This window comes from Thamnophis elegans, chromosome 13 (assembly GCF_009769535.1).
Source record: "Thamnophis elegans isolate rThaEle1 chromosome 13, rThaEle1.pri, whole genome shotgun sequence".
Lineage (NCBI taxonomy): Eukaryota > Metazoa > Chordata > Lepidosauria > Squamata > Colubridae > Thamnophis > Thamnophis elegans.
Window position 1 is genome coordinate 28,816,373 of NC_045553.1, and position 27,755 is coordinate 28,844,127.

The 27,755-nt window shown below is 38.9% G+C and overlaps 1 protein-coding gene across 1 annotated transcript; it reads left to right on the forward strand.

Annotated features, from left to right (window-relative positions):
• On the forward strand, positions 1-27,755 carry LOC116516361 (zinc metalloproteinase-disintegrin-like MTP8). Its single transcript, XM_032228789.1, has 18 exons — positions 1-136; positions 888-994; positions 1,486-1,562; positions 2,353-2,431; positions 4,688-4,764; positions 6,493-6,685; positions 7,310-7,312; positions 7,416-7,478; positions 8,020-8,091; positions 9,028-9,197; positions 11,185-11,269; positions 12,294-12,424; positions 13,897-14,074; positions 18,626-18,715; positions 19,746-19,947; positions 22,371-22,473; positions 26,636-26,759; positions 27,684-27,755. The coding sequence occupies exons 1-18, from the start codon at positions 85-87 to the stop codon at positions 27,753-27,755; spliced, it is 1,878 nt and encodes a 625-aa protein (XP_032084680.1). The 5' UTR covers positions 1-84.

Here is a 27,755-nt window from a genome sequence, read left to right on the forward strand (position 1 = left end):
TTCTCACAGTCTACAGGAGAAGAGCTCAGGTTGGCTTGGAAGCAGAAGGAGATTTCCTGTCCGCAAGCCCATCCAGGCTCAAAAATGATCCAAGCTCTCTTGGTAACTATATGCTTAGTGGTTTTTCCATATCAAGGTAAGATGTTTTCTTTGGTTTCCTTCTTCAAATTCTTACTGCTAAAAGTCTATGGCACCCAAAAGGTTTCTATGGTTTTTCTTTTGATTCTTAACCAAAATTTGTTCCACTTCAGTTTCGGCAGACTGAGCAAAAGAGTTCTTGCTCTCAAAGATCACATTTGTTGTAAAGTTATATAGATGGTTTTCTGGTATTTGTTAAATTTTGTCAAGATAATAGATCCTAAGAAAGAAAAGTCCTAATATCCTCAGAAGAAAATCATATTCAATGTGAAGAAAAGGTTTTCCAATAATGTGAGTAAAAGAATTAGAAGACTGAAGAGGAGAGAGAGACAGAGTTTGTGGCAAGAAAAGTTCAGGAAGCAAAATGTTAATAATGTAGTATGATTTACTGAATTGTGTGAATCACACTATTGTAATTTGTATTTTATCATGTTATCCTTATCACTCAGTGCACAAACTTGCACATTCATTGAAATTTATTTATTTATTTTTCAGATTATTCATGCTCCAAAATCTTTCTTTTGCAACTGCCCAAATAATGCCTCTAGATAGTCTCCCAGCTGTCCAACACATTCAGCAAATTGCATATCCAAAGAAAACCTGGGTTTGTGTGGTCTCTTCCACTAGAAAATGATTCCATTCTTCACTGATAATTGAGTAACAAACTGAGTTGTGAATGTGAGGATGGTATAATAACATTCAAAGTAATGCACACCTTTCTTCTTCTTCTCCCCTCCGTCCTTACAAAGGGAGCTCTATAATCCTGGAACCTGGGAATATTAATGATTATGAAGTAGTGTATCCACAAAAAGTCTCTGCATTGCCCGAAGGAGGAGTTCAGAATGCTGAGCCAGAGGTAAGAAAAGGATCTCAGCACCTTACTTCTTGCCAGCCAACAGAGTTTTTGGTATTCCTTTGCTGCCATGTAATGATTACCTGGATTTTTGCATTACAATCTATGTGCATAATTAATTAATTAATTAATTAATTAATTAATTCATTCAACAAATTTATATGGCTGCCCAATTCACATAAATTTGAGGAGTCTCTTGGTAACTTAGCCGAGAATTTCCTAATATTAATTGACTACTATAGCTAATAAAGTATTGGGAAACACCCAGCCATATAGGGAAGATGGATTGAGCAGGGAATTAGCCTGAGAATGAGATCTTGAACTTATGCTTAAATTTAATTTTATAGTGCCCTTCAATCACTAGATTAAATACTTTAAATCTAATAAATAATTTGGCCACAGCTCTCCATTTGACACAGGTGTGGAGTTGTTAAGAGGGTACACATTTTATTTGCCTATTTTTAAAAATAAACTCTGAACTCTTTGCTTTTCAGACCAACTATGAAGATACAATGCAATATGAATTTAAAGTGAATGGAGAGCAAGTGGTCCTTCACTTAGAAAGAAATAAGTATGTTAACTCAGAGGTTCTCTTAACTTTACTAGAACTAGAGCTAAAAGAAAGTATATCATTTTCATTACCCCTATTTATGGGCATTTCTGTGTCACTTTATCTTGTAGCACTGGAGAGATTTCATTCTAAATTCTAAGTGTGCTTTAGAAAGTCTAGTGCCCCCTTTTGTTTTGTTTAAATATGAAGGCTATCCAGATTTCAAGAGCAGCATCTGAATGATCACGTTTTGGCATGGAAGCCAAGCAGGGATAGAAGTGGAAGACTAGCAAGGAACATGTAGATTGGAAAAAGAGAAGGCAATGCCAGAAGGCATAGTTGTGACACTAGGAATGGAAAGTGACTCCATATATTGGTTTAAAACTTCAGTACTGCTTCAGTATGAAGCTTCAAGGCATCCATTTATTTGAGGTTGCTTCATTTTACTCTTAAGTTAATAGAGCTATGTGGCTCTCCTTTATAAAACCAAGGAGTTTCATCAAATTGTTGCATTGATCAGAATAATAAAAACAAGAGGCAATACAAAATGTCTTCTGGTCAATCATACCACCTATGAGTCTTGGTGAAGAAAATTGCACAGCTTCCTTGGTGCAAATCTCTTTCCTTTGGCGAATCTAGTATGTTCAGCACTCCTCTTAAATAGGTATCCTCTTGAGATTGAAATTCCTGCTCCTTTCCTTTGATACCAAACAATATAAGGTTAAAATACCGTAGTTGTAGACTTACTATAAAATTATCTCCATCCTACTTAATTCCTAACATAGATATTCACTTTTTTCATTCTTTCTAGAGGACTTTTTTCCAAAGATTACACTGAGACTCATTATTCCCCTGATGGCAGAGAAATTACAACAAGCCCTCCAGTTGAGGTAATATCCAGAGTGTCTTACTTTTAGGAAATAAATTGAGAGGAATATTTGAGCACTAATATTCCAAATATGTAAGTACCAGACAATGTTCCCTCTAATTTTTTTTCAGTGTGTGCGGAAAAGTATAGTGTTCGAGCGGCACATTTTCATGCCTGAGCACCTGAATTGTTTTTAGCCATAATTTCCATCAGAGCAGATGTTGGGGGGGGGCAAGGAGGAAAAGGGTCCCCTCCCTCTCCCTCAGACCCCCAGGAAGGGAGGGAGGGAAGGGAGGGGAGGGAAAGGAAAGAAAATGGGAAACAAGAAAAGGAAAGGAAAAAGGAAAGGAAATAGAAAAGAAGGAAAGAAAAAAGGAAAGAAATGGGAAAGAAGAAAGGAAAGGAAAAGAGAAAGGAAAGGAAAAAGGAAATGAAATGGAAAAGAAGAAAAGGAAAAGGAAAAGGAAAAGAAGGAGAGGAAAGGAGAAAGGAAAGTGGAAGAGAAAGGAAATGGAAAAGAAGGAAAGAAAAAGGAAAAGAGAAAGGAAAGGAAAAAGGAAAGGAAAGGAGAAATAAAAGAAATGGAAAAGAAGGAAAGGAAAAGAGAAAGGAAAGGAAAAAGGAAAGGAAAGGAGAAAGAAAAGGAAATGGAAAAGAAGGAAAGGCAAAGAGAAAGGAAAGGAAAAAGAAAGGAAATTAGAAGAAGGACAGAAAGGAAAAGGAAAGAGTGGAAAGGATTGTTACTGCTCAAAAATCAAGTCTCAAGATCCCGTGTACCCCTTTGGCTCAGGCAGTCCAATCCCACACTGCTTCCCTCTCTCCCCAAAGCGAAGGGATCGCAGAAAAAAGGCTGAGCTTCAGATGAGGCAATGCCTAAGAAACCCCGGACGTGCAGAGAAACGCAGGCTACAACCAGCGAATCCCATTTTCCCAGGAACTGACGAAGCCCCAGAGGACCAATGGGAATTCTCCCTTCTGCAGCTTCATCTATCTCTGGGCAGAGTCTTCCTTGATTTCACCAATCACCAGATGGAGGAGAGATTTCGGTGCAGAGAGAGAAGGGAGGGAGTGGGGATATATTTAGTCACATTTAAAGACATTAAAAAACACTGCGCTGCAGTTTGAAACTTGTGCGCAGTGTTTTTTGTTACCTGTGTGGCCGCGCACGAGCTCAGCTTAAAGGGAACGCTGGTACTAGACCAGGCTACTCAATCAAGAATTGTACATCTATAAAGTATCTTATACTGAAATATTCATGTAAGGATGTATGGATTGTTAAACCCAGTTTGTTTTATTCATTGAATTAGTAGGACAAGATTTCAAGCAACCAGTTTTTTGCTATTGGTTAAAAGCAAACATTCTGGGGAGTGAGTTTCACAAATAGATTGATTATGAGAACATCACGTTCATAAGATCTACATTTTGATTTTTAAAGCAGATTACTGTGATAAATTCAGAATCATTTGTTTGTATTACTAAAAATGAAAAAAAAATTACCTTCATCCTTACTACATGTCTAGTAAATTATAATGCTCTCTATGGTGCAGCGCTAGAAGGTCACCAGTGGTTTTTCATTCAGTTGTTGTTTCCTGAGAAGTATCAAGTACTATAATCTCTGCTAGGTCCCTTTGACCAGTGCTTCATTAAGTCCTTGCCTTCTTCCCCCCAAAATGATATAAAAGTGCATCCTCTGTCTCCAAAAATAATCTACTTCTGGCTTAGCCTCTTCAAAGTTCATACAAATTGTTCCTACTGAGTTTGTAACAGAAATCTCCTGACTTTAATGCTACATGGATCCTGCTTCCAGATGATGTTAGGAATTACATCTCTGTGTAAATTTCTGAACGCTTTCATTATGCAGGCTCAAGGGAATAACAATTAATTGGAATCATTAGTAAATGTGGAATTTTTAATAACAATTTCAGAATGTAGGACAATCATCAAGTCTGAAAGTTTGTTCAGCAAATCCTTGGTTCATCAATAGAGTGGATCTCCAAGAAGACAAGGTTGATGGAGAAAAAGGCTTGTAATTTCAACAACGCATTTTCTATTTGTGTGTTGGTTGTCTGCCCAAAAGTTCTTAGCATTTTACCATCAATGGATGGTGCAGTGTGACTTGCTTTTATAGAGACTTCTGGCTCCTAAAATCAAAATGTTCTGAATAATTGCTTTCTTAATATTTCATTCATGTGGTGAAATACATTGGAACCGCACTTCTGTTCATCAAATCACACTACAAACAAGCTTTAACCAATGTAGTCCTCTTGCCTCCACACAGGATCACTGCTATTATCATGGACACATCCAGAATGAAGCTGACTCAACTGCTGTCATCAGTGCATGCAATGGCTTGAAGTGAGATAGTCTCTTATCTTTTATTTATTTTGTTAAGAATAAAATGTTCCTCTTGGAGATGTCATAATTAAATTTAAGGATATCAGTTATTCATGTAAATTAGTTGGGTTTGATCTAAGCCCTCTGCAAAATTTAGAAAGACTTTGGTTGAATACCAAGAACAGCTGTTGCCAGCCAATAGAGATACTAGGGAGCTAAATCAGGTTTGTATAAAGGAGCTACCAAGCCCATATCTCTTTTGTACATAGCGTTAATGTTACAGATAGAGAAGATAAGTAAGCTTCAGATTGCATACCTTGCTAGAATGTTTACGGGAAGAGGCAAACAGACTTTTCAGTTCTACCCAGAAACACTTCCTTGAGTCACTCTGCACACCTTCTCCAACCAGCTAGATATCTTAGCCACATAAAGACCCCACAATTCAAAATCATTAGTCAGATTCAATGTTGTCACAAAAGCTGTTATTGAAGAAAGGCACTAAAAGATCCCCTTTGTACAGAGGCTATGTCCATACAGTGGAGGAATAAATGAAATGATGGAACATAAGATAATAACAACAGAGTAATAAAGGAAGAACAGAATGATAGAATAATAGAATTGGAAGGGACCGTAGATGTCTTCTAGTCCAATCTCCTGCTCAAGTACAAGACCTATATCATTCTGGAGAAATGGCTTTCAATCTCTCTTTAAAAACCAGTGGTGATGGAACACCCACATTGTCTGAAGGTAAACTATTCTATTGGTTAATTGTTCCAACTGTCAGGAAATTTCCCCTTCCATCTACTGTTTCTTGTCCTGCCTTCAGATACTTTGGAGATTAGATTGTCCCCCTCTTAGCCCCTTAAATATTGGAAAACTGTTATGTCACTCTTAGTCCTTCTCTTCATTAGTCTAGATGTACTGGGTTCCTGCAAGCACTCATCATCATATGTTTTAGGCTCCAGCTCCTTGTCATTCTGCATTGTTATTCATGTTATTCTACATTGCCCTCTCGAAGCAGATGCTTGCCAAGAATTCTTATTTCCATTTTTATTAAATATTCTGGTCATCCTGACTCTTATCTTAAATTGCTTTTAGGGCAATCTAATATTATTTCCTGGATTGCAGCTAAATACTGTACTATACTGTGTATAGTTCATTTTAGTATTTCCTCTTATTCTTTTTTAGATATTTTAGAATAGTTATATTTTTCTCTATTATCCTATTTAGTTGTGATTTTTAGGTTTGATTTGCTGATCTATGACTGAATAAATATTTCTTGATTCAGTGTACAAGATATATACAAAAACAGAATCTTTCAAATAGGTTTAGTCTTACATTTGTATAGATAGAAACTTTATTTTCTTTTAAACCCTAGGAAATATACAATATTGGATTCTGTGCCAAACTTTCTCAATAGAAATAATGTACAGATATTTCCTGGCTGTATTGAGTATGTGCAATTTCTTGTATGTTTCTGATCATAGCTGAATCTTTGGGAAGCATGAAAAAATGATATCAGTTCTGAGGATAGAAATTAAATAATTCAGTTAGTTTTAAAAAGGGATTGAAAAACACAGGGAATGTTGACTTGGTCAGTTAAAAATGGCTCTCAGAGGTTAGTTGTTTCCTTGCAGACATTTCATCACCAATTAGGTAACATCATCAGTGCAAGTCATCCCTGAACTAACAATATTCTCTTCTATTAGTTATTCATCTGTGACCACTCTTTCATATATTGTTTTACAGAGGACATTTCAAGCATCAAGGGGAGACATACCTTATTGAACCCTTGAAGCTTTCTGACAGTGAAGCCCATGCAGTCTACAAATCTGAAAATGTAGAAAAGGAGGATGAGACCCCCAAAATCTGTGGGGTAACTGATACTTGGGAATTGGATGAGACTATCAAAAAGACCTCTCAGTTAAATCTTACTCCTGAAGTAAGTCTTATATTGAAATCTCATGTATATAACATGGTTAGATAACAGGGATTCATTTACTTGTTTCTAAAATGTAAAGTAAAAGCGAAATTCTTTGGGGGGTGTGATTGGATAGAATTCATAAGAACATTCATAAGCATCATAAATACCAAAAACAAATTAATTGGAAACAAGTGCCACACCATATTAATACAAAGAAAGAGATTTGTGTTGTGACAAACCTTTTTTTAAAGGTGACAACTTTTGTTTCTGCTTCACAATCCATTGCATAATGTAATTTTTCCTCAAAAATTTATCAACACATTCACTAAGTCAGAGTTCCCCAACCTTTCCAGCTTTGCAGACTTGCAGGGAGAGAAAGGGGATAGTTCTATGTGAGCAATGGGGGTCATGTACATGCCCTCACTTGGGCAAATGGAGCATGTCCATCCATGCTTTCTTGCTGTCCATGCAAGTGGAGATGCACATGCTCATGCCAATGGTCACGCACCACTTCCAAGTAGTGGGCTATGGCCCAGGGGTTGGGGAACCCCACTCTAAGGGCTAAAATTTAAACAATCTGTCTCCCTATAAATGTCTTCTTCAAAGAGCCAATATTTCTGAAAGGCCCAGGATTTTGATCAGGAAGTATAACAAGCAGTTTTCTGATTATCTGATGATGACCAAGATTCTTGTTGGCTGCTGGGAGCAACATGTCTAAACAGCCTTTTGTTTATTTTTATTTTTTTAGCAAGACAGATACTGGCAGGCCCAAAAATATATTGAGTTTTTCATAGCTGTGGACAACAGAATGGTAAGTATCTGGGATATCATTCCCATTAATTTCTGCCTTTTATAATGTGGGCATTTTTGAAGACATTAACAAACATCCAAACTGGATTTCTCTTAACATGTGCTTCATCATAAACTTTGATATTTCTTTTTGTTATTGGACCCAATCAATATTTACAAAGTTAGGAGACATTTGTAAATATACCCTAATTTGCACATTTGTTCTTCCTCAATTCCATCTAAATTTATTTTCATCCCACACTGGTTAAACAGTTATATAGATTTCTTTGAAATATTCCTGCACAATTTGTATATCCAAGTTTACAACACAGGAAGAATAAAATGTCTAGTGGAGAATGCTTAGTATGTTACACTTCTCTAAACATGGAAATATGATATCCAATTTAGGAAAGCATCTCAGTAGGCTGACCAAAATTTTCTCCAACCTGGGGGAGAACCCATGTATATTGTTGAACAGTTAATAATCTTAATATATAAATGGCATAAATGAAGATTCTTCCTATAATTATGATCTCATCTTAACTTTTTTGTCTTTTCTGTAGTACAGGAAATACAAGAGTGATTTAACTGCTATAAGAACAAGAATATATGAAATTGCCAACATTATAAATACGGTAAGAAGACATGACAAAAAATCATTTCACTTGTTGGATTTAAACTTCTCTCAAGTCCATCCCAGATTTTCACTGTGTTCACAGAACACACTTAACCTGCTGGTGTCCAGCATGCAAGACCATCCCAGAAAATGGGTTAATTGTAACCAGGTTAATAAGCCCCTTATGTGACTACAGCCACTATGTTGAGAGGTTGCAAATCCAAAAGTGTTGCAAAAATTCAATCAGAATGACACCTGTAGCTGGATTCTTTGAGGACCATGGTTAATGGTTCTGAACTTGGATGTTAGAAAGAGATGGACAGAGTGAGTCAAATGATTGTTAAACTGATCCCTGAGAAGAAACCTAAAGACAGGAACTCAATTTGAGTTGGATTGTGGTACCTACCAGGAGATACACTCATATTGTAGTGTCTTATTAACGTTTACATTTTCACTGTTGATGATCAGTTGGAATCAGGGAGACAACAGAAAGATCAATGAGTCAATTCTCCCTTTACTCCTCCTCCTTTTTTTCCTGATTACAGAGAATAATCAACTGCTTCTTTTTATCATTTGTTTTATTTCTACTGCTAAAATATGTCATTATTATTATAAACTTGTATGTTGTTCCAAGTTGTTCTTGTTATATTGTTGTTGTTTTTGTTTCCCCAATATATAGAGTCCTTAGTGCTTCTGAGCTTGGTGGTTTCCTTGCAAACATCTTATTATCTGAGTAAATAACTTACTTGAGTAAGCAAAGCAATAAAGTCAAGGTGCACCAAAGACTCCACAATAAAACCTTGAGTTCCAGAGATTTCTCTTCTATTGATGCCTAGATCTTTTTTTTTTCTTCACCTGCCCATAGAAGCCAATGTCAGTTGCTTTTTGATCTTGAAAGGTTTCTCAGGGTTTACTTGTATTTGAGTTTCTGATTGTTGCCATGTCCACCTGACAGATGTTGAGACCTTTGCGAATTCATGTAGCACTGATTGGCACAGAAATTTGGTCCGACAGAGATAGGATTAATGTGCAGCCAGCGGCGAATGTCACATTGGACTTATTTGCAAGATGGAGAGAATCAGATTTGCTGTCACGCAGAAGGAATGATAATGCTCAGTTACTCACGTACGTCTCATTGTGGGGAAGGGAGTGGGGTGTCTGGGAATGGAGAATTATGGAAAGTTTAGTGCTTGTACAGTTTTTCCACTCTATGCTGTATATTTTAAACCAAACATGAACTGAATCTCTGGGTCAAAGTAAACTACTTTTTTTTAGTAGATGAGAGCTGGTTTTGAGAAGTCTTTGAATGATTGCAGGTCAAAACCTCAGCTTGATTTCATTTAAAATTGAAACTCAAATAATTATTCTGCTACGCTTTGACTGTACTTAAACATGCATTTTCCAATCAGTTGAGTAATATTTTGGTTCTCATTCTGCATTAATTAAATGAATGCTTTCATTACACAACAGGTAAAGCAAGAATAAACGAAAAAAATAAAATACCCAATCTATTTATAATGCTTAGCAATATAAAATACACATACATATACCTACCTACCTACCTACATAAATACATACATACATACATACATACATACACACACACACAAACACATATCAATGGTGGGTTTCGGATCCCGTTGCAACTGGTATGGTGGAACGGGGCTGGGCGCCGATCACATTAATGTGTGCAGCATACACATGCATACTTACCACCTGCGATGCTCCACGACACTTCTGTGACACTCCAGGTGCTCGGCATAGCATCATGCAGGCACCATACGCTCCATGTGTAGAAGCCCCGAAAACCTCAAATACCACGAATGTGGGCGGGCAGGTGGACCATCCGGAGCACCGTACCATACCTGTACTGCTCCCTGTAGGCACTGGTACGCCCCGGTACATAACCCACCACTGATACATATGTATATATACACACACAAGCTCTTTTTCATAGCTGAAGAGCCAACTTTGTCAATGTCAAAATGCCAAAAGCACATGGAATGCTATTATCTCCTCCCCCACCATCGCAATGCTGCCTATTTATCTACTTATGTTTGTGTGCTTTTGAACTGCTAGGTTGGTAGGAGCTGGAGCAATATTCTTCTATTTTTCTAATTAGCTTCACTCCAGTTTCTAAGGGGCCTTCTAATATGGAGACCATGTCGTCTACAAACGCCTGTAGCTTCTCTTTCTCTTTTTTAATTTCCATTCCTTTTATTTCTTTATTTTGTGGAATATTCCTGGCTAACACTTCCTAAGTCAGTATAAATAGCAGCGGCAACAGTGGACATCCCTGTCTAGTGCCTTTTTTTAATATCAAAGTTCTCTGTCATGCCCCCATTTATCATCACCTTAGTTGATTGTTTATTATATGTTACTTTAATAATATTAATGAAACTTTCCCCAAAGTCCATATATTTCAGTTGTAATAAGATAAATTGCCAATTAACGTTGTCAAATACTTTCTGTGAATCTAGAAGCATCAATGCCATTTGTTCTCCAGGGTGCATTTCATGATAGTCCAATGTGTTTAAAATCATTCTCATATTGTTTTTAATCTGTCCCTTTGGCAGAAATCAATTCTAGCCTAAATGTATAAATTCATTCAAATACTTTTTAAATCTTTCTATTATCTAAGCATATGTATTTTATAGTCCACATGCAGTAAAGATATTGTCCTATAATTGTTTATCTGCATTAAATCTGAATCATCTTTTAGTATGAGAATGCTGTTTTCTTCCATCCATGAGTTTGGTATTTCTACTTCTAGCAATACTTCATTATATAGTTCCAACATCACAGGGCTTAGTGTCTGTTCTAGTTGTTTGAAAAATTCTGCCAGTAGCCCATCAGGCCCTTATGTTTTATTATTCTTTTGTCTCTTAATTATTCTTCTGTCAATTTTATCAAGGTTATTCGTTCATTGAACATATCTTTAATTGTGTCTGGTACTTAGGGAGATCAGATTGTTCCAAATATTGTAGTATGTTATTTTATAGTGTGTTCTCCTTATCATACAGTTTCTCATAATACTATTTTTAATGGTTTTTTCTACTCATTCTGATAATGAAGAGTCCCTATCTCATTGATCTCCCCTTCTTTCTTATAGGGACATTGACCTTAATGGACTAACTTTAGGATTAGGTTACATCGGCACCATCTGCCATTCGAAGCATTCTACAGCAATTGTTCAGGTTAGTAGAAACGATGCCTGTTACCTATTTGTACACAAGTGAAAACTTATATACAAGTATAACTTCTTTACAAATTAAGAATCTTCTTATTGTTGATCCAAGTCATTTTCAATTTGGCACAATGCATTCTAGACACGTAGATTGAGCTTTTGTATGCCATGAGCTATATATCAGAAGGTGACAATATATTACAATGTTTCTGGAAGAGTCTAACGGTGCTCTGATTGGCAAATAAGCAGGTTACATCAGATTACAACGTTCCCAAATAACGCTTCTGAACAATATTCTTAGAAATCCTAATGACAAACATGAATCACTCTTATTTTCTTACAAGAAATTTAGGATCTAGATTGCATATGATTGAATTAATGTGCATTGAGAAAATGAGGAAATACTAAATCTACTTAAAAAGAAAAAAAATCCAGTATTTTGAGACCCTACAAGAAAATTATATTAGTTAAGGTAATGCTATGCATTTATTGAGAAACAATAAACAATAAATACATAGCATCATTTTTTGTTCATATAGAAAAAATGGAGAAACATGGCAATAAAAAAATTATAAATAAAACTTGTACAATTTGTTTCTTAAGAAGCACAGGTAGGATTCAGGTAGTATGATGTAATCCTAAACTTGTTTGCTCAAGAAGGTCATTTTTATTCAGAAAGAACAACTCATTCTTAAGTCTGTTTAGGACTGCATCCTTCAATATTCTGAAAACACTAACTTGTGCAAAGTTTTTGTAACTAAATAAATGCAGACAGCAAATGGATGATAGGTTTTGATCTTCTCCTTTACCTTCCAGGCTTTAAAGTTTTCTTTTGGATGTATTTATGTATGTCCTGAGTCTTGGTGGGCATGCATGCATTCAGAAGAGCTAGCTAGATGAATTCTGAGATGGTATCCTCAACTCAAAATTTTTCACTTAGTCATCATTTTTAGGCAATTAGTGTTAATGATAATTGGACTCACTTTCAGTTTCTTGGCAGACTAACAATAAACAAAGGATTCCGTTTTCTTTAGGATCATACCAAAGAAACACGTTTGATGGCATCTACAATGGCCCATGAAATGGGTCATAATCTGGGCATTAATCATGACACAAATGCCTGCAATTGCGCTGCTGAGAAATGCATTATGTCTCCAACAATAAGGTAAGATTGAGGAACACTTTTAATCCCTTTACAATGAAGTTATTTTTAAACGTTTGCAATTGTGATTTATGACTGGTCCTCATAGTAACAGCCATTACAACCTCCCTTCTGTCACAGAATTAAAATGTGGGCAGTTGGTGATACCAGTATGTATTTATGGCGGTTGTAGCATCCTGATTCATAATCGTCATTTGTGACTTATTTCTTTGATTAATAAGATGAGAGCTTTGAGAGCTTTCCCAGCTCTATTTCCATATGCAAAGCCAATGGAGCAAGCTGGAATTCTTTAATGACTTTGTGATTCACTTAACAAAGTGGCAACACTGGTTGTAAAATTGAGCATCACTCACTTAAGAACTGGCTTGCTTGGCAATGGAAATTCTGTGATATCAAGTCAAGGACTACCAATATTTTGTCCCAGGTGCATGTTTAGCCTTTGCTTCATCAAGAGGGAAAAAGAAAAGGGAAAAGGAAGCCAAACAAATTGAAGGAATCTTCTCAGCAATTGTCTATTGCAAAACTCCACATAACTTTTCTGTAAGACTTTTGCATAGGCTCGGTGAGCATGTCTCCTATCAATCACTTTCTGGTATCCTCTGCTAAAGCCCTAGGACTTCATTGTCTCATATTTCATGCAATGGCAATGAGGTCAGGAAGTATGGAGAATGCTAGGTAACTTTTCCTGTACTTACTGAAAGATTTCTGGGCATCATGATTACTTTTTAATATTTCTAGACACTTCATGGTGTTTTCTACAGAAGACCTTGCTCAGAAAACAATGTCGGTCAATGAATGCCACGAAATGGGCCTATTTAATGGCTACCAGCAATGATTGATTGAAGGGCTAATGTTTATATTCCTATTGGTTTGTATTAACATTAGGATGGTGATTGGGCTTATGATACCATGCTTGCATTTATTTAAGAACACAGCTTCAGAGGACAGTGTGGCATTGCTGATATTATGACCTTTTCAACAAAAGAAATTAACAATGAATAGTTTAAGGCAAATAGAGAGTTAGTATACTTAGCTCTCTATTTGCCAAAAGTATTCATTGTTATAAAAAGTACTATATCTCCAAAAGAAGAAAAGGAAAACAAATTTTAATGTTTTCCTTTCAATTATATTATTGCCCTTCCACAGAGATGCTGACTAAAAATCAAAATGAAAGGCAGCCAACTCAAAGACAAGAAGAAGCTCAAACAACTAATATCCCATGGAGTTCTCATTGAAAATTTATTTGGTTAAAAAAGAAAAGAAAATTTGTGGAAATAAAACTGAGAAAGCATAATCTGGGAGTAAGATCAAGGGAACAAACAGTTCTCTTAGCCAATTTGTTAGCTTTTGAGAAAAAAAATCACAGTATTTCTTCATTAGCCATCCCTTTTCCATCTTATATGTTTTTGCAATGAATTCTGTTCCTAGTTCAGATATGGATGATGTCCTGATCTTACTTTGTTTCATCTCTGCAGTGGTGTCCCCCTCTATGACTTCAGCTCTTGTAGTGTTGAGGAATACAAGACGTATCTAACTTCAAAACTCCCAGAATGCATTCTCGACAAACCCTTGAAAAAAGATATTGAGGCACCTGCAGTTTGTGGAAATTACTTTGTGGAGAGGGGAGAAGAATGTGACTGTGGCTCTCCTGAGGTAAGTTTTTTTTAAATCAACAAGAGTGATTTCAAAAATTTTCTCCTTGGAAAATCATCTGGCTATCTAAGTGGTTTGAGCCATCTAATAGGTTGGTTTCTGAATGGCATAGGTTTTTGTGCTTTATGTACATGCATGAATGCTGTGGTTGATTTGAGGAACCAGTCATGGAGGAATAAAGAACTGGTATCTCACTAACAATTGGGGAAGACAGCATATTTTTAAACATGGGTGATTTACCTCTCCAACAAAATCCTTCTCTACTGAAAACCCTATTTTGTTGACATGGACACATTATCTGTCCACTATTTTCCTGAGCTGCTTCCTCCCAGAACTTATGATTTTTAAACTATGCTCTGATTCCTAATGATATTTTTATAAGAACTGTGATTTACTGAAGTGTTCTCTTTATATTGTTAAATATACATATAATGGTTTGTAAGAATGTCCTTGAGAGACAAAAGAAGGAGGAAAAATCTACTCAATGGTCATATAAGTGTAGGTAGGTTATAGGTAGGTTTATTATTTATAGGCCGCCCTTTTCCCTGAGGGGACTCAGGGCGGCTTACAGTTCATAGGGAGGGGAATACAAGACAGTGAGACATAAAACACTACATAATTAAAAATAGAACACAACATTCATCATTCGGGCGGGGGCGGATTGCAATCTTTAACCCCAGGCCTGACGGGATAGCCAGGTCTTAAGGGCTGTGCGGAAGGTCTGGACGGTGGTGAGGGTACGAATCTCCACGGGGAGATCGTTCCAAAGGGTCGGAGCTACTACTGAAAAGGCTCTCCTCCGCGTAGTTGCCAGTCGGCACTGACTGGCGGATGGAACTCGGAGGAGGCCTAATCTGTGCAATCTAATAGGTCGCGAGGAGGTAATTGGCAGGAGGCGGTCTCTCAAGTACCTAGATCCACTACCATGAAGGGCTTTATGGGTGGTAAGTAGCACCTTGAAGCGCACCCGGAGATCAACAGGTAGCCAGCGCAGCTCGCGGAGGATAGGTGTTATGTGGGCCAACCGGGGTGCACCCACAATCACTCGCGCGGCCGCATTCTGCACTAGCTGAAGTCGCCGGATGCTCTTCAAGGGCAGCCCCATGTAGAGCACGTTGCAGTATTCCAGCCTAGAGGTCACGAGGGCCCGAGTGACTGTCGTGAGAGCCTCCCGGTTCAGGTAGGGTCGCAACTGGAGGACCAGGCGAACCTGGGCAAATGCCCCCCTGGTCACAGCCGACAGATGGTGGTCAAAGGTCAGCTGTGGGTCCAGGAGGACTCCCAAGTTGCGAACCCTGTCTGAGGGGAATAAATTTTGGCCCCCCAGCCTGAGTGATGGAACACTAGCCAAATTATTGGGAGGGAAACACAACAGCCACTCGGTCTTATCCGGGTTGAGTACAAGCTTGTTAGCCCTCATCCAGTCCCTAACGGCTTCAAGGCCCCGGTTTATCATGTCCACCGCTTCATTGAGTTGGCACGGGGCGGACAGATACAACTGGGTATCGTCCGCGTATTGATGGTATCTTATCCCGTGCCTCCGAATGATCTCGCCCAGCGGTTTCATGTAGATGTTAAATAGTAGGGGGGATAAGACCGAACCCTGCGGCACCCCATATGTTAGGGGCCTAGGGGTCGATCTCTGCTCCCCCACTAACACCGACTGCGACCTGTCCGAGAGGTAGGAGGAGAACCACTGCAAAACAGTGCCTCCCACCCCCACCTCCCGCAGTCATCGCAGAAGGATACCATGGTCGATGGTATCGAAAGCCGCCGAGAGGTCAAGGAGAACCAGGATGGAGGTGTGGCCTCCATCCCTGGCTCTCCAGAGATCATCAGTCAATGTGATCAAAGCAGTTTCTGTGCTGTAACCAGGTCTGAAGCCGGACTGGAATGGGTCAAGGTAACTGGTTTCTTCCAAGGACCGTTGAAGCTGGGAGGCCACCACCTTCTCAACAACCTTCCCGACAAAGGGAAGGTTGGAGACTGGACGATAATTGTTAAGAACGGCTGGATCCAGAGATGGTTTCTTCAAGAGGGGTCTCACCACCGCCGCTTTAAGTGCGGTGGGGAAGAACCCCTCCCGAAGAGAGGCGGTAACAACCGCCTGGATCCAGCCCCGTGTCACCTCCCTGCTGTTGGCAACCAGCCAGGAGGGACACGGGTCCAGTACACAGGTGGAGGCACTCACAGCTCTCATGGCCTTGTCCACATCCCCAGGGGCAACATCCTGAAACTCAACCCAGCGGTGGTCAAAAATTTCCTCCTGTGCCTCGGCTGGATCTGCAGAGATGGAGTCCAAATCCGACCGAAACCGAGCAACTTTGTCTGCTAAGAACTGGACATAATCCTCAGCCCTACCCTGCAAGGGGTCCCCCGTAACCCTCCTATTTAGGAGGGAGTGGGTTATCCTAAACAGGGCGGCAGGGCGAGACTCAGCGGACGCAACCAAGGTGGCAATATATGATCTTTTTGCTGTCCTAAGTGCCCTGATGTACTCCTTGGTGCAAGTTGTTAAGAGTGCTCGGTTCGATACGGATTTATCGGACCTCCATAGGTGCTCTAGGCGTCTCCTCCGGCGCTTCCTCTCCCGGAGCTCCTCGGTAAACCAAGGAGCCTCCGGGGTCCGCTGCGCAGGAGCGGCCGTAGTGGCGCAATCCGATCAAGGGACTCCGATGCTGCCGAGTGCCAGGCAGCAACCAGAGTCTCCACCGGACTGTGGGCGAGAGTATCAGGAATAACCCCAAGCTCCGTCTGGAACCTCAAGGGATCCATAAGTCGCCTGGGGGAGAACCACCTGGTTGGTTCCTCCTCCCTACAGTGGGGGTTTGGTCTCCAAAAGTCAAGCCTCAGTAGGCAGTGGTCTGACCACGACAGGGGTATGATCTCATTGCCCCTCAGACCAAGATCACAAGTCCACTGCTCCGAGAGGAATACGAGGTCGAGCATGTGACCCGCTGAGTGGGTTGGGCCCCGAATTACCTGGGTCAAGCCCATGGCTGTCATGGAAGCCATGAACTCCTGCACCCCATCAGAGTGTTCACTGAGCGAAGGCAAATTGAAGTCCCCCAGGACCATGAGCCTGGGGAACTCAATTGCTAGCTCGGCTACCGACTCGAGGAGCAAGGGGAGGGCTGCTGCAACGTTGTTGGGAGGCAGGTACGTTAACAGCAAACCCACTTGACCCTTGAGGTCCAACTTCACCAGCAGGGACTCACACCCGACAAGCTCTGGAGCAGGGATCCTACGAGGTGCTAAAGACTCCCGGATAACAATAGCCACACCCCCACCCCTTCCCTGGGCTCTCGGCTGATGAAGCACCTGAAATCTTTCTGGGCACATCTCTACGAGGGGGACTCCTCCCTCCGGGCCCAGCCAGGTTTCAGTAATACATGCCAGGTCTGCCCCCTCATCTAAAATTAAGTCCCGGAGGAGGGGAGCCTTGTGAACTACAGACCTGGCATTTAGCGACAACAGCCTGAGACCAGGGTCCTGATTGCTCGCGCCATCTGGCCTCGGAGTGGGACTCATAGGGCCGGAAGGAGGGATCTCTGTGACGTAGCGAGCCCTCCTTCCCCGGTAATGGCCAGCCCTAAAGTCCCCACCATATCTGCCCCTCCCCGTTACGACCGTAATGCTCCGACCCACTCCCGTGGCCGTGGTCCCCTCAACCACCCCCACAGTTCCCGCATTCCCTGGCAGGCCCTCCGAATCAAACACACTCATTTATTCACCCAGACAGTCCCCACGTAATAGTTAAAAACACATAAAATACAATATAATGGAGTAATAAAAGTGGGCCATTCATTCAATCACAAGCAAACCCATACACTCACCATACCAATTAAAATTGTGCAGTTGCGCGAGTTCGTAAAGGTTATATAAGAGATCTTGAATCTTGCCTTCTCCTCTATAAGTCTAGTGGAGAGTCTAGCAACAGGAAAATGTATGGTCCAGGTCCAGGGGGAGGTGTTATAAAGGCTAAAGTCTTTAAGATAGTAATAGGCGTTGAGAGCCACGATAATAAACGCAGTCTGGGGGGAGGAAGTGTAACATATTAGCCTGCTGAAGCAAAGCGACAAGGCAAACATCTGAAGAGGAACACCTCCCACCCATTCTTTTGGTCCATAAAAATGAGAGGATAGAAATGTACATTCAGTATTTAAAGATTCTGCTACTGTAACCTTACAATAAAGGTAGTGTTCATATTCATGTTGATGCTTCTTCTCTAGACTCCCTCCAAGGCTGGCATGAAGATTACAAAATCCCTCATGAATAAGAAAGCAATAGGGGCACAATTGGGAGATGAGAATATGTTTATTTGTTTTATTGTTTTCACATAGGAAATATCAGATAAGTCTGTTTCACATAGATATGCCATCAAACATTTACAATAACCAACCGTTTGCGCCTTTGCTAGCTTAAACCCATAAGAGGGAACCCATCACAGACATATCTTTTTCCTTCACAGTTTCCCTCTTCAAAATAGACCAATAAAAAAAGACCAGGCTGAGAAGTCTATGACATCATTTGATATGTTTTGCTTCTCAGGATTGTCAAAGCACCTGCTGTGATGCTGCAACTTGTAAGCTGAAACCTGGGAAACAGTGTGACGCTGAAGAGTGTTGTGAGCAATGCAGAGTAAGACTTGTTTATTTTTAACACCAAGAGAGATTTTACCCTGCTCCATACTAGCCATATAAAAAGATATTATCTCTTGGCTGCTTACTATGATCAAAACATTTTAACCTATTCCTATCCCCTCTTCCAGCTTATTTGACCCTTATGAACATATCCATAGGGAGGATAATGTAACAAAATTTCAGCAAAATACCCTCTTTCTGTACATTAAATCTCTGAAAATAATAAATTTGTTCTTTGATTGAATTTGCATGGATGTTCAATTTAAATAAATGTGCCTAATGTTTGAGATTGATGCCCTAACTTAGTTCCTTGACTTTTGGGTAGGTTCTTGGATGTCTCTGGTAATGCTGAGATTTTTAGGATGGAAATAGGTTTAATAGATTTCTGGAAATAAAATAGCTTCTCTCCCACACCCTCCTTAAATTCTCTACCTGATTTCTAAAGCTCTAAATTCAGTTATTTTGGTGGCACATTCTGGAGGTGCTGCAGGCTCATGAAGAGAGAGATGCAAGTTCCTAATTACTTCTATAAAGGATCGCAGTTCATTCTGCAATAAACTTTTTGAGCAGAGGGGCCCAAATCATTTTGTTCCTTCCACATTTTCATCACAAGCCCAGAGTCACAGGAAAAGAAGATTTTTTGAGCACCACAGAAAATTCTGTGAATGCTTCTTCTGATGTAAGGAAATAAAAATATATCATGAGAAGTTCATCAATTAAACTTTGGCTACTTTTTCATGGCAACCTAATTGATTTTCACTTCATGGCCAGCCAATATGTAAGTCTTGTGTTTCAGGAATCGAGTCTTTCATTGCAATCATTTTCTCATAGTAAAAAAGACAAGCTGCAACTGTCTTCTAGGCACAATGCACAATTGCAAAATGGCAATTTTTTGCAAGGGATGCCTTGCTTAGTAATCCTCAAGAAGATGAAGAGGACATTTTGAAATGTATTATGAATCATAGTTTGACTCTGATCTCTGCTGCTAAAGAATTATAGGTGGGAGTATTTTCCATTCTCACCCACAGTTTAAGAGAGCAAAAACAGTGTGTCGGCCAGCAAAGGATGACTGTGATGTGACTGATCACTGCACTGGCAGATCGGCTGAGTGTCCCACAGATAGCTTCAAGAGGAATGGAGAACCATGCCAAAACAACCAAGGTTACTGCTACAATGGGAAATGCCCCACCATGCAGAAACAATGTTTTGCTTTATTAAAGAATGCGCCAGGTAAGTCAACCTGAGGATTTCAAAAGTAGTTTTATTGAAAAAGACTAAGACAGTCATTGCATAAATCAAAGATTTTCTCATTTGTATCCATAGTAAATCATGATTGCATATAACAGAGTGAGAAGGAGCCTTGGGGGTCTTCTAGTCCAACTCCCTGCTCAAGTAGGAAACCTTATAACATTTCCCATCTCTTCTCTAAAAATCTCCAATGTTGGAGCACCTACAATTTCTGAGGGTTTTGTACAGATGGAATGATTTTTCAAGATGAAGTTTTTTCTTTGGAGGTTTTAGAGCCCAGCCCTCCGGATCTTTGGGTTTAAAGCTCCAGTCATCCTTTGAGAACATGACCAATGGTCCAAGATGATGATAGTTGTAGTCAAGAAATGACTGGAAAGACTGACTTTGGGGAAAGGATCTTTTGTGGGTTGTGGATACATTCCCAAATTGGACAAAGATATGAGCCAATGTCAATGATCTCAATGAGATATAATGTAAATTGATTATGGGACTGTGTGCTAAGAATATTCAAACCCCAGAATCAAACTTTTCTTTACATTTCACACAATAATTTAAGAAACAGATCTTGGGGATGTGATTCTTGTCACTCATCACTCCTGACTTTCAGACTATTCACAAAATTTTCAGCATGGTTTTATGTTGAAAAGGAAACTGAAAATAAGTTCCCTTTTTCATATAAGGTAGATAGTTTTCAGTAAGCATGGAGATTTATCTTGGCCATAGATCAGTGGTGCAGTGAGGCTTTGCATATAGAAAGCCCAAATACAGGTTCAGGGTCATTAATTAAAAGAGTAGAATTAACAGAATAACTGAGTTGGAAGGATCCTTGGAGGTCTTCTAGCCCAACCCCCTGATCAAGAGGGAAACTGGAAACCATTTCCAATCTAAAGGTTTCCTTGTTGAAGCACCCACAACTTCTGAAGGCAAGCCATTCCACTGATTAATTATTCTGTCATAGAAGTTCTTTATTAGCCTTCAATTCCATAATCATATTTGTTCATTTTCTTTGTATTCTTTATTCTTTCAACTTCTATTTTATATTGTGGCGAATAAAACTAGATGCAATATTTCAAATGTGGTGTTGCCAAAGCATTTTAAAGTGATACTAACACTTCTCATAAATCTTGATTTTATCCCTCTGTTAATGTAGTCTAATGTACTGTGTTGGATTTTTGGCAGTTGCAACACACTGCTGGTGCACATTTAAATGATTGTCCACTAGGACTGCAAGATCCCTCTTATAGTTATAGTATTTAGCCAGGTATCACCTATTCTGTACCAGTGATTTGGTTGTTCTTGCCTAAATATAGAACTTTTAAAAACTTTTTTCACCATTAAATTTCTTTTGTTAGATAGGGTCAAGTGTTGAAGTCTCTCGAGATCATTCTGGATCTTAAGCCTACCTTCTGGAGTGATGGCCATTCCTGTCAGCTTATTGTTGTCTGTAAATTTGATATGTTCCCTTTTATCCCCTTGTCTAAATTGTTTATGAAGGGTCAGATGACATGTGATGGTGACTGGGAATCCGAATTGCAAATTAGAACATTGTTCCACTTGCATAATCAATCGATCCATTGGATTTATGGAGGATGTGATTTAGACAATAAATGGACACTTGCTGGATTATTTCCATTGCTTTGAAAATGGAAATCTCAGTTCAAACAAACAAATATTTATTTTGGTCAGTTAAATAGCATAACATGATGTAACATTCCAAAGAATGATAATACCTCCATCTTTTGCAAGAAGTCCAGCTATATTCAAAAAGGCTTATACCCAGGTCTCAAATCAAGAATAACACACGATGATTATTCCATGCTGAATTCTTTCTTCTTTCATTCCTGTAAACTATTAGAGAGCATCTGTCTTCACCCTCGTTCTCTCACATGTAATATCTGGGGTGTGTGAATTGCCTCTTACTCATCTGGACTGCATCATCTCCCACAGAGGGATCCCCCTCCTACTACATTCCAGCAAAGGGATATTTCTACAACATTATTAAGAGGGCTGAAAACCCTATGAAGCGGTATATAAGTCTAACTGCTATTGCTATTGCTATTATTAAAGTTGGAAAATGAGAATGAGCACACAGAGGAATTAAGTGCATTCAGATTCCCCTCCAGCCATTGATTTTCTGCATGATGTTCTGCAAGCTGTATAAAACTGGCTTCAGATTTTCTGCCCATAAAATTCAATAAGGAAGTTTAGTATATCACTGTATCAGATAGAGAATGATTCAGGCATAATGAAGATTAAATAAATAATAGGTTACAAAATAGTAGTTTACAAATAAGCAAATATTAACTATAGTTTCTTTAATCCTCTGGTATCTCTTAAATTATTCTTTATCCTGCTGGCATGTTATACATTCATGTATTTGTCTTGTTTCTCACTCCCTCTTGAAGATGCTAATGTGTCTCCAGATGTATGTTATAGAAATAATCTAGGAGGGAATGATTATGGCTACTGCAGAAGGGAAAACGGTGTAAAGATTCCATGTGAACCACAGTAAGCAATCTAAATTATTTCCTTCTTTGATGATGATATTATATAAGGATAATAAGAAATATTTTAGGGTCCACATCTGCGGGAATATGATTCTGCCATCTGGCTAAAACAGTAGAAATGTGAATCAATTTCTGAATGGCTAATTTTCTTTTGTTTCCCATTTTGGGAAACTGCCTTTTAAAACATTGTGTCAGAAATGACAGTTCCTTTTTTTATTTTTTTTATTGTTTTAGTTAAACAAAAACACACACAAAAAAGAATAATCTTTCGTTACATCTTGTAGAAAGTGTCTTGATTGATTACAAGTGTATTCCGTGCGTTTCTTCCACCATCCTCACATATACTTCATTCAAATCGAGTTGTACATTTTAAGTCAATAAATAAAAATTGTGTATTTTACTATCCCTGTATCACAATTCTCATTTAATTGCCATTATTTAAACATGTTTTTATCTAGAATCTAAAATTTATATTTAAAGACACAACCACCTACTGGCATTCATTTGCAGTTTCAATAGATCTCCAATGACATTACACCTTTATGACATATTCTAAAACAAATTCAGTTAAGTAAGATATCTAAGCATTTCCCCCCAATTACACACCTATATGTATCATTAAATATTATCCATTAACATTTCTTTGTTCTGATTGTAGTTGACTAAAAGTTATTTACTGTTTATCTCACCTCTTCTCTCCACAGGCCCACACAATATTATACCTTTATAGCCATCTTTAAAAAAATGATTTATTAATAAGATTTATATGTCTTTTCCCTCAATCCCAAATTAATTAATTATGTGCTAAGAAAATACACGTTAAACATCTAAGACAATCTAAGAGATGTTAACATTTCTACTTATCAATCACCAAAAGTATACATTAGCATTTCTATGGCCTGGTTATTTATCCTAATTAAGGTTATCATTTCACTATTAATATCATAGTAAATTATATGTTAACAAATAAATATTCAATGGTAATCTAGAGCAGTCTATAAAATACTAAAATCTCTACTTATTAATCATCAATAATTAACTAGCTTTTTTTCATCAACTAGCATTATTAACTAGTGTCTTTCCCGTAACAAAATGTTCTTTTGTTTCTCACCAATTGTGTGTCGATTCTCTTTCCAGGACCTTTCAGGGTTTAAGACTTCTCTCTACACTTTGTAGCTTAAGCGATCTATAATGTAGTTTTGTAGCTCTTGAGTTGTTATTAATGTAAGCTTAACTTTGGTTGTCAGGTTTATTTCTAGATAGAATTGTCTTACTAACTCAATCTTTTTCACTCTTTGTTTTTCTCCTGAATCTTGGAGTTTGGGGTGAAGCACCAAATTATCAAAGTCACTTTTCCAGTTTCCCTTCTTTCCACCTTCACTCATGTTTACTCCATTAATAAGTTCATCTAACTTCTTATCTTTGTTTTCTATATTTTCATTCGCTTCTTTGATTTCTGGGGCAAAATTTCTCAAGTCCTTCTGAGATGTTTTGAAGTCCAGCCAAAATGTTTTGAATTATCAAGTTTTTATCGAGTTTTCTTCATCTGAGTATTGATCCATTTTTAGAATAAAAAAATATATAAAGAAAAAACAAAGAAAGGAATTTTGTACTTTCTGCCACTCTAGCCTGTCACAAATTTTTGAAGAATATATCTATTTTTATTTTAAATCTTAAGCAGATGTTCTTTTATAGTTTTCAAAAAAGAAGGGTTCTAAACTTTTTCTTTCCTTATCCAATTCTCGCCAAAATATTTTTCAGACGCACCAGCAGTAGAATATTTGTGACCTTGAGTCTTTATCAGGTTTTAAAAACAAGTTCCAAACCCTTCTGTTGCAAAGTCAGTGTAGTCAAATAGTAGTGAACAAAGGATAGATTGTTACAACAACAAAAGAAAGAGACTTCAGACTTGGGCTTCCAGGTGGCAGATTCAACTATTATAAAAACTTTTTCCTTAAGTATCTTTAATATGATGTTATAACAAGTAGAAGTAGAAATTTATTAAAGTAAAAAAAGTTTTAATTTAAGCCAAAAAAGTTAAAGTAGTAAAAAGAAATAGAGAAAGAAAAATCAGTCTCTTCACCTCAAGCCGAGAAACAGGAAATCTTGCAATCACTTCAATCCACAAAACATTGTTACAGGGAAGAGCAAAAAACTTTCTAAGGCAGTCCATTAGGGATTAAATACACCACTTTGTTCTTACTTAAGGGACTAATTTATCTTAAGAAAAAAGTTTCTTAGGGCAATCTTCTAAAAGAAAAGAAAAAAAAAACCTCACCAGACGAAACACTTTCACTTCTCTTTCTTTCTGGAGCCGTCTCCAACTATGTCAGCCTGGGGGCTGCCTGTTTGCCGTCAGTTAGAAGCACTTCCCTTGGGTCGATCAGGGACTTTGCGATGTCCCTGTGACCAGCAAGGTCTTGTCTTCCCAGTCACCGTCTCTTCGGGACGGTTTAGGTCCAACCGGACCATCCAGGGACAAAAGTGTCATTGGCGGATTCGGAATGTTGAGTCCGCACGTTGGCTCCTCCCCATTGCGACATTGGCTCCTCCCCCAGAAATGACAGATAGTTCTTGATTTACAACCATTCATTTAATGACTTATAAGAAGTGATTTAGAACTTGTCTTTACACTTACAACTATTGCAGCATTCCTATAGTCATGTGACCAAACTTTGGGTGCTTGGCTTGGTGCAGTGTCCCTAGATCACATGTTTATTATTTGCAACCTTCCAGCCAGCTTCCAATAAATCAAAGACAATGGAGGAAATCAGATTTGCTTAACAGCCATGTGATTTATTTATCAATTGTAGTGATTCACTTAACAACCATGCCAAAAAGATCATAAAATTGTGTGCAGCTCACTTACCAAGAGCCTTGTTCAGAAATGGAAATTCTTCACACATTTGTGGTCATAAGTCGAAGACTTATAAATAATGATTTAGAAATCACAATGGCCAAATTTGCACCATATGTTGAACCCAAACTAAACAATAAGGAACATTATCTTTTAATCATGTGTATAAATCCAGATTGTCCTTTTGCCTCTTACACACTGTAGTGTCAATCTTTGGATTTCAACTCCCATCATCCCCTGTCACCCACTGATCAGAGATTACAATGATTTTAAGCTAGATATCTGGAAAATATCTAAAGTCTCCTAAATCTGCTTTAAGGGTTTTCCCAGTGAATAACGTATGCATTAGTTACTCTTAAGGTTAGAATCCTGAGTCAACCATCTTCATCCTGAAAAACAGGAAATCACAGTGAGCCGGTTGGAAATACAGGAACTGTGATCTCCAAAACACCTTGTGAGATTTTTCAGTTATGTGTCAGAGGGAACTAGTTCTTAATGAGGCATGGCAAACGTCTGGCTCTCCATTTCTAACTAAACCAAAAAACATAAAACTTAACCCGAGATCAAGATTCTTAGCACAGTCACTAATGCTCTGGTCCCAGCTGGACTTCTGCATAGGGCTACCCTTGAAGAGCATTTAGAAGCTACAATTGGTACAGAAGGCAGTGATGCTAACAGTGCTGGACACTCCTGGAACATGGCATGTGTGACCACATTGTTATACAAGTTGCACAGGTTGCCAGTTTACTTCTGGGCCAAATTCAAGCAGTTGGTCATTACCTTTAAAGCCCTTTATGAAATAGGTCCAAGATATTGGTGGAATTGCCTTACCTTGTTGGGATTGGCTTAGTGCTAAGGAACGACAGAGTTCAGTTGTGAGGAAACTACTGTCTTACTCTATTGCAGGGGTGTCCTTCAGTGGAAAGTGCCTGCTTCAGATTCTGTCAGCCAAAGACTTTTGGCTGTCCAGGTGCAGGAGAAAAGTCTTCTCTTCATGGCAATATTTTCTTATCAGAAGTGAGATCTGCCCCCAGAATTCTGGCCTCCTGGAACAGCCTATGAATCTGGCTCTGCCTCTTGGCCTGCGTCCTCAACATGGGCCTGCTATGTTAGGGATGGCAGGAAGAAGCAATTCTTACCCCCAGGCTGCCCATCATCTTGGTTTTTAGCTTTTATTCTAATTATAATTGTTTTTGAAATTTCTAACTTTTTATTATATTGTAAGTCACTGAAGAGATAAGCAAATGAACATACTCTCATTACTCCATTCTTTTTAATTAGAATGAATTCACTCTTTCCTTTTCAGGGACGTAAAGTGTGGCAGGTTATACTGCAGACATGGAAACATTGTGAAATGCCAAATGGATTATATTCCAGAAAAACCAGATGTTGGATTGGTTGAACCTGGAACAAAATGTGGAGATGGAATGGTTAGTAAAAGATTACCTCTAATCTATGTGCTCAGATTCCAAGGGTTGATCACTACAAATGTCATAATGGATCTTGCTAAAAGCTGGTTTAGGTTTTCCAAACTACAGTGAATGTACACAGAAGAAAAAGTATCTCTCTAGCCTTCTTTAGGTTTTCTTATTATCTTGTTATTCCTTCAAACAGCAGCCACAACAAATGAGGTGAATGTCCAGGGCTGTTTCTTTCTTCAAAGAACAAAATGCCTGGCCTTCTCAGAGCCTTGTGCTTCTCCCTGGCAAGCACTTTCTGGACAGAGACAGTCCTTTCTCTTCACTTGTAGGTATCTCCATACTAGGGAAGGTGGAAGAGAGAAAGGAGAAAATCAGGGCAGTGCTGGTTGTGACCCAAAGGTCTACAGTTCAGTGAAGCCACTTAGAAGTGCTGAAGAAATCCCGAAGCTTATAGGAAAGGATCAGGAATCACTTCACTCTGTCTTTTTATACAATGTAAAACCTGAAAGAAATTTGGCTTAGTGCTAAGGAACGACAGAGTTTAGTTGTGAGGAAACTACTGTCTTACTCTATTGCAGGGGTGTCAAATTCAAGGCCCAGGGGCTGGATCCTGCCCACATGCAGCTTAGATCTGGGCCACAGGGCCACAGAGAAGGCCTTGCCCACGGTGCCTCTGACAGCGAAAATGGAGGTCCAAACTCCGTTTTTGCTGGCAATGGGTTGCAGGAGTCTGTTGCAGCTGAAAATGGAGCTTGGGAACCTGTTTTCTCTGGCAGAGCGCTCAAGCCACCACAGGCAAACCCAGCAAAAGTGATGTTGAGCTGGCCACACCCACCCTGGCCATGCCTATTCTGCCCACCCACCCCCAAGGTCAAACACAAGCCTGAGTTTGACATCCCTGCTCTATTGATAATCTGTCACTTTGACTTTCAGGTCTGCAGCAACGGGCATTGTGTTGATGTGCGGACAGCCTACAGATCAACCACTGGATTCTCTATAATTTGA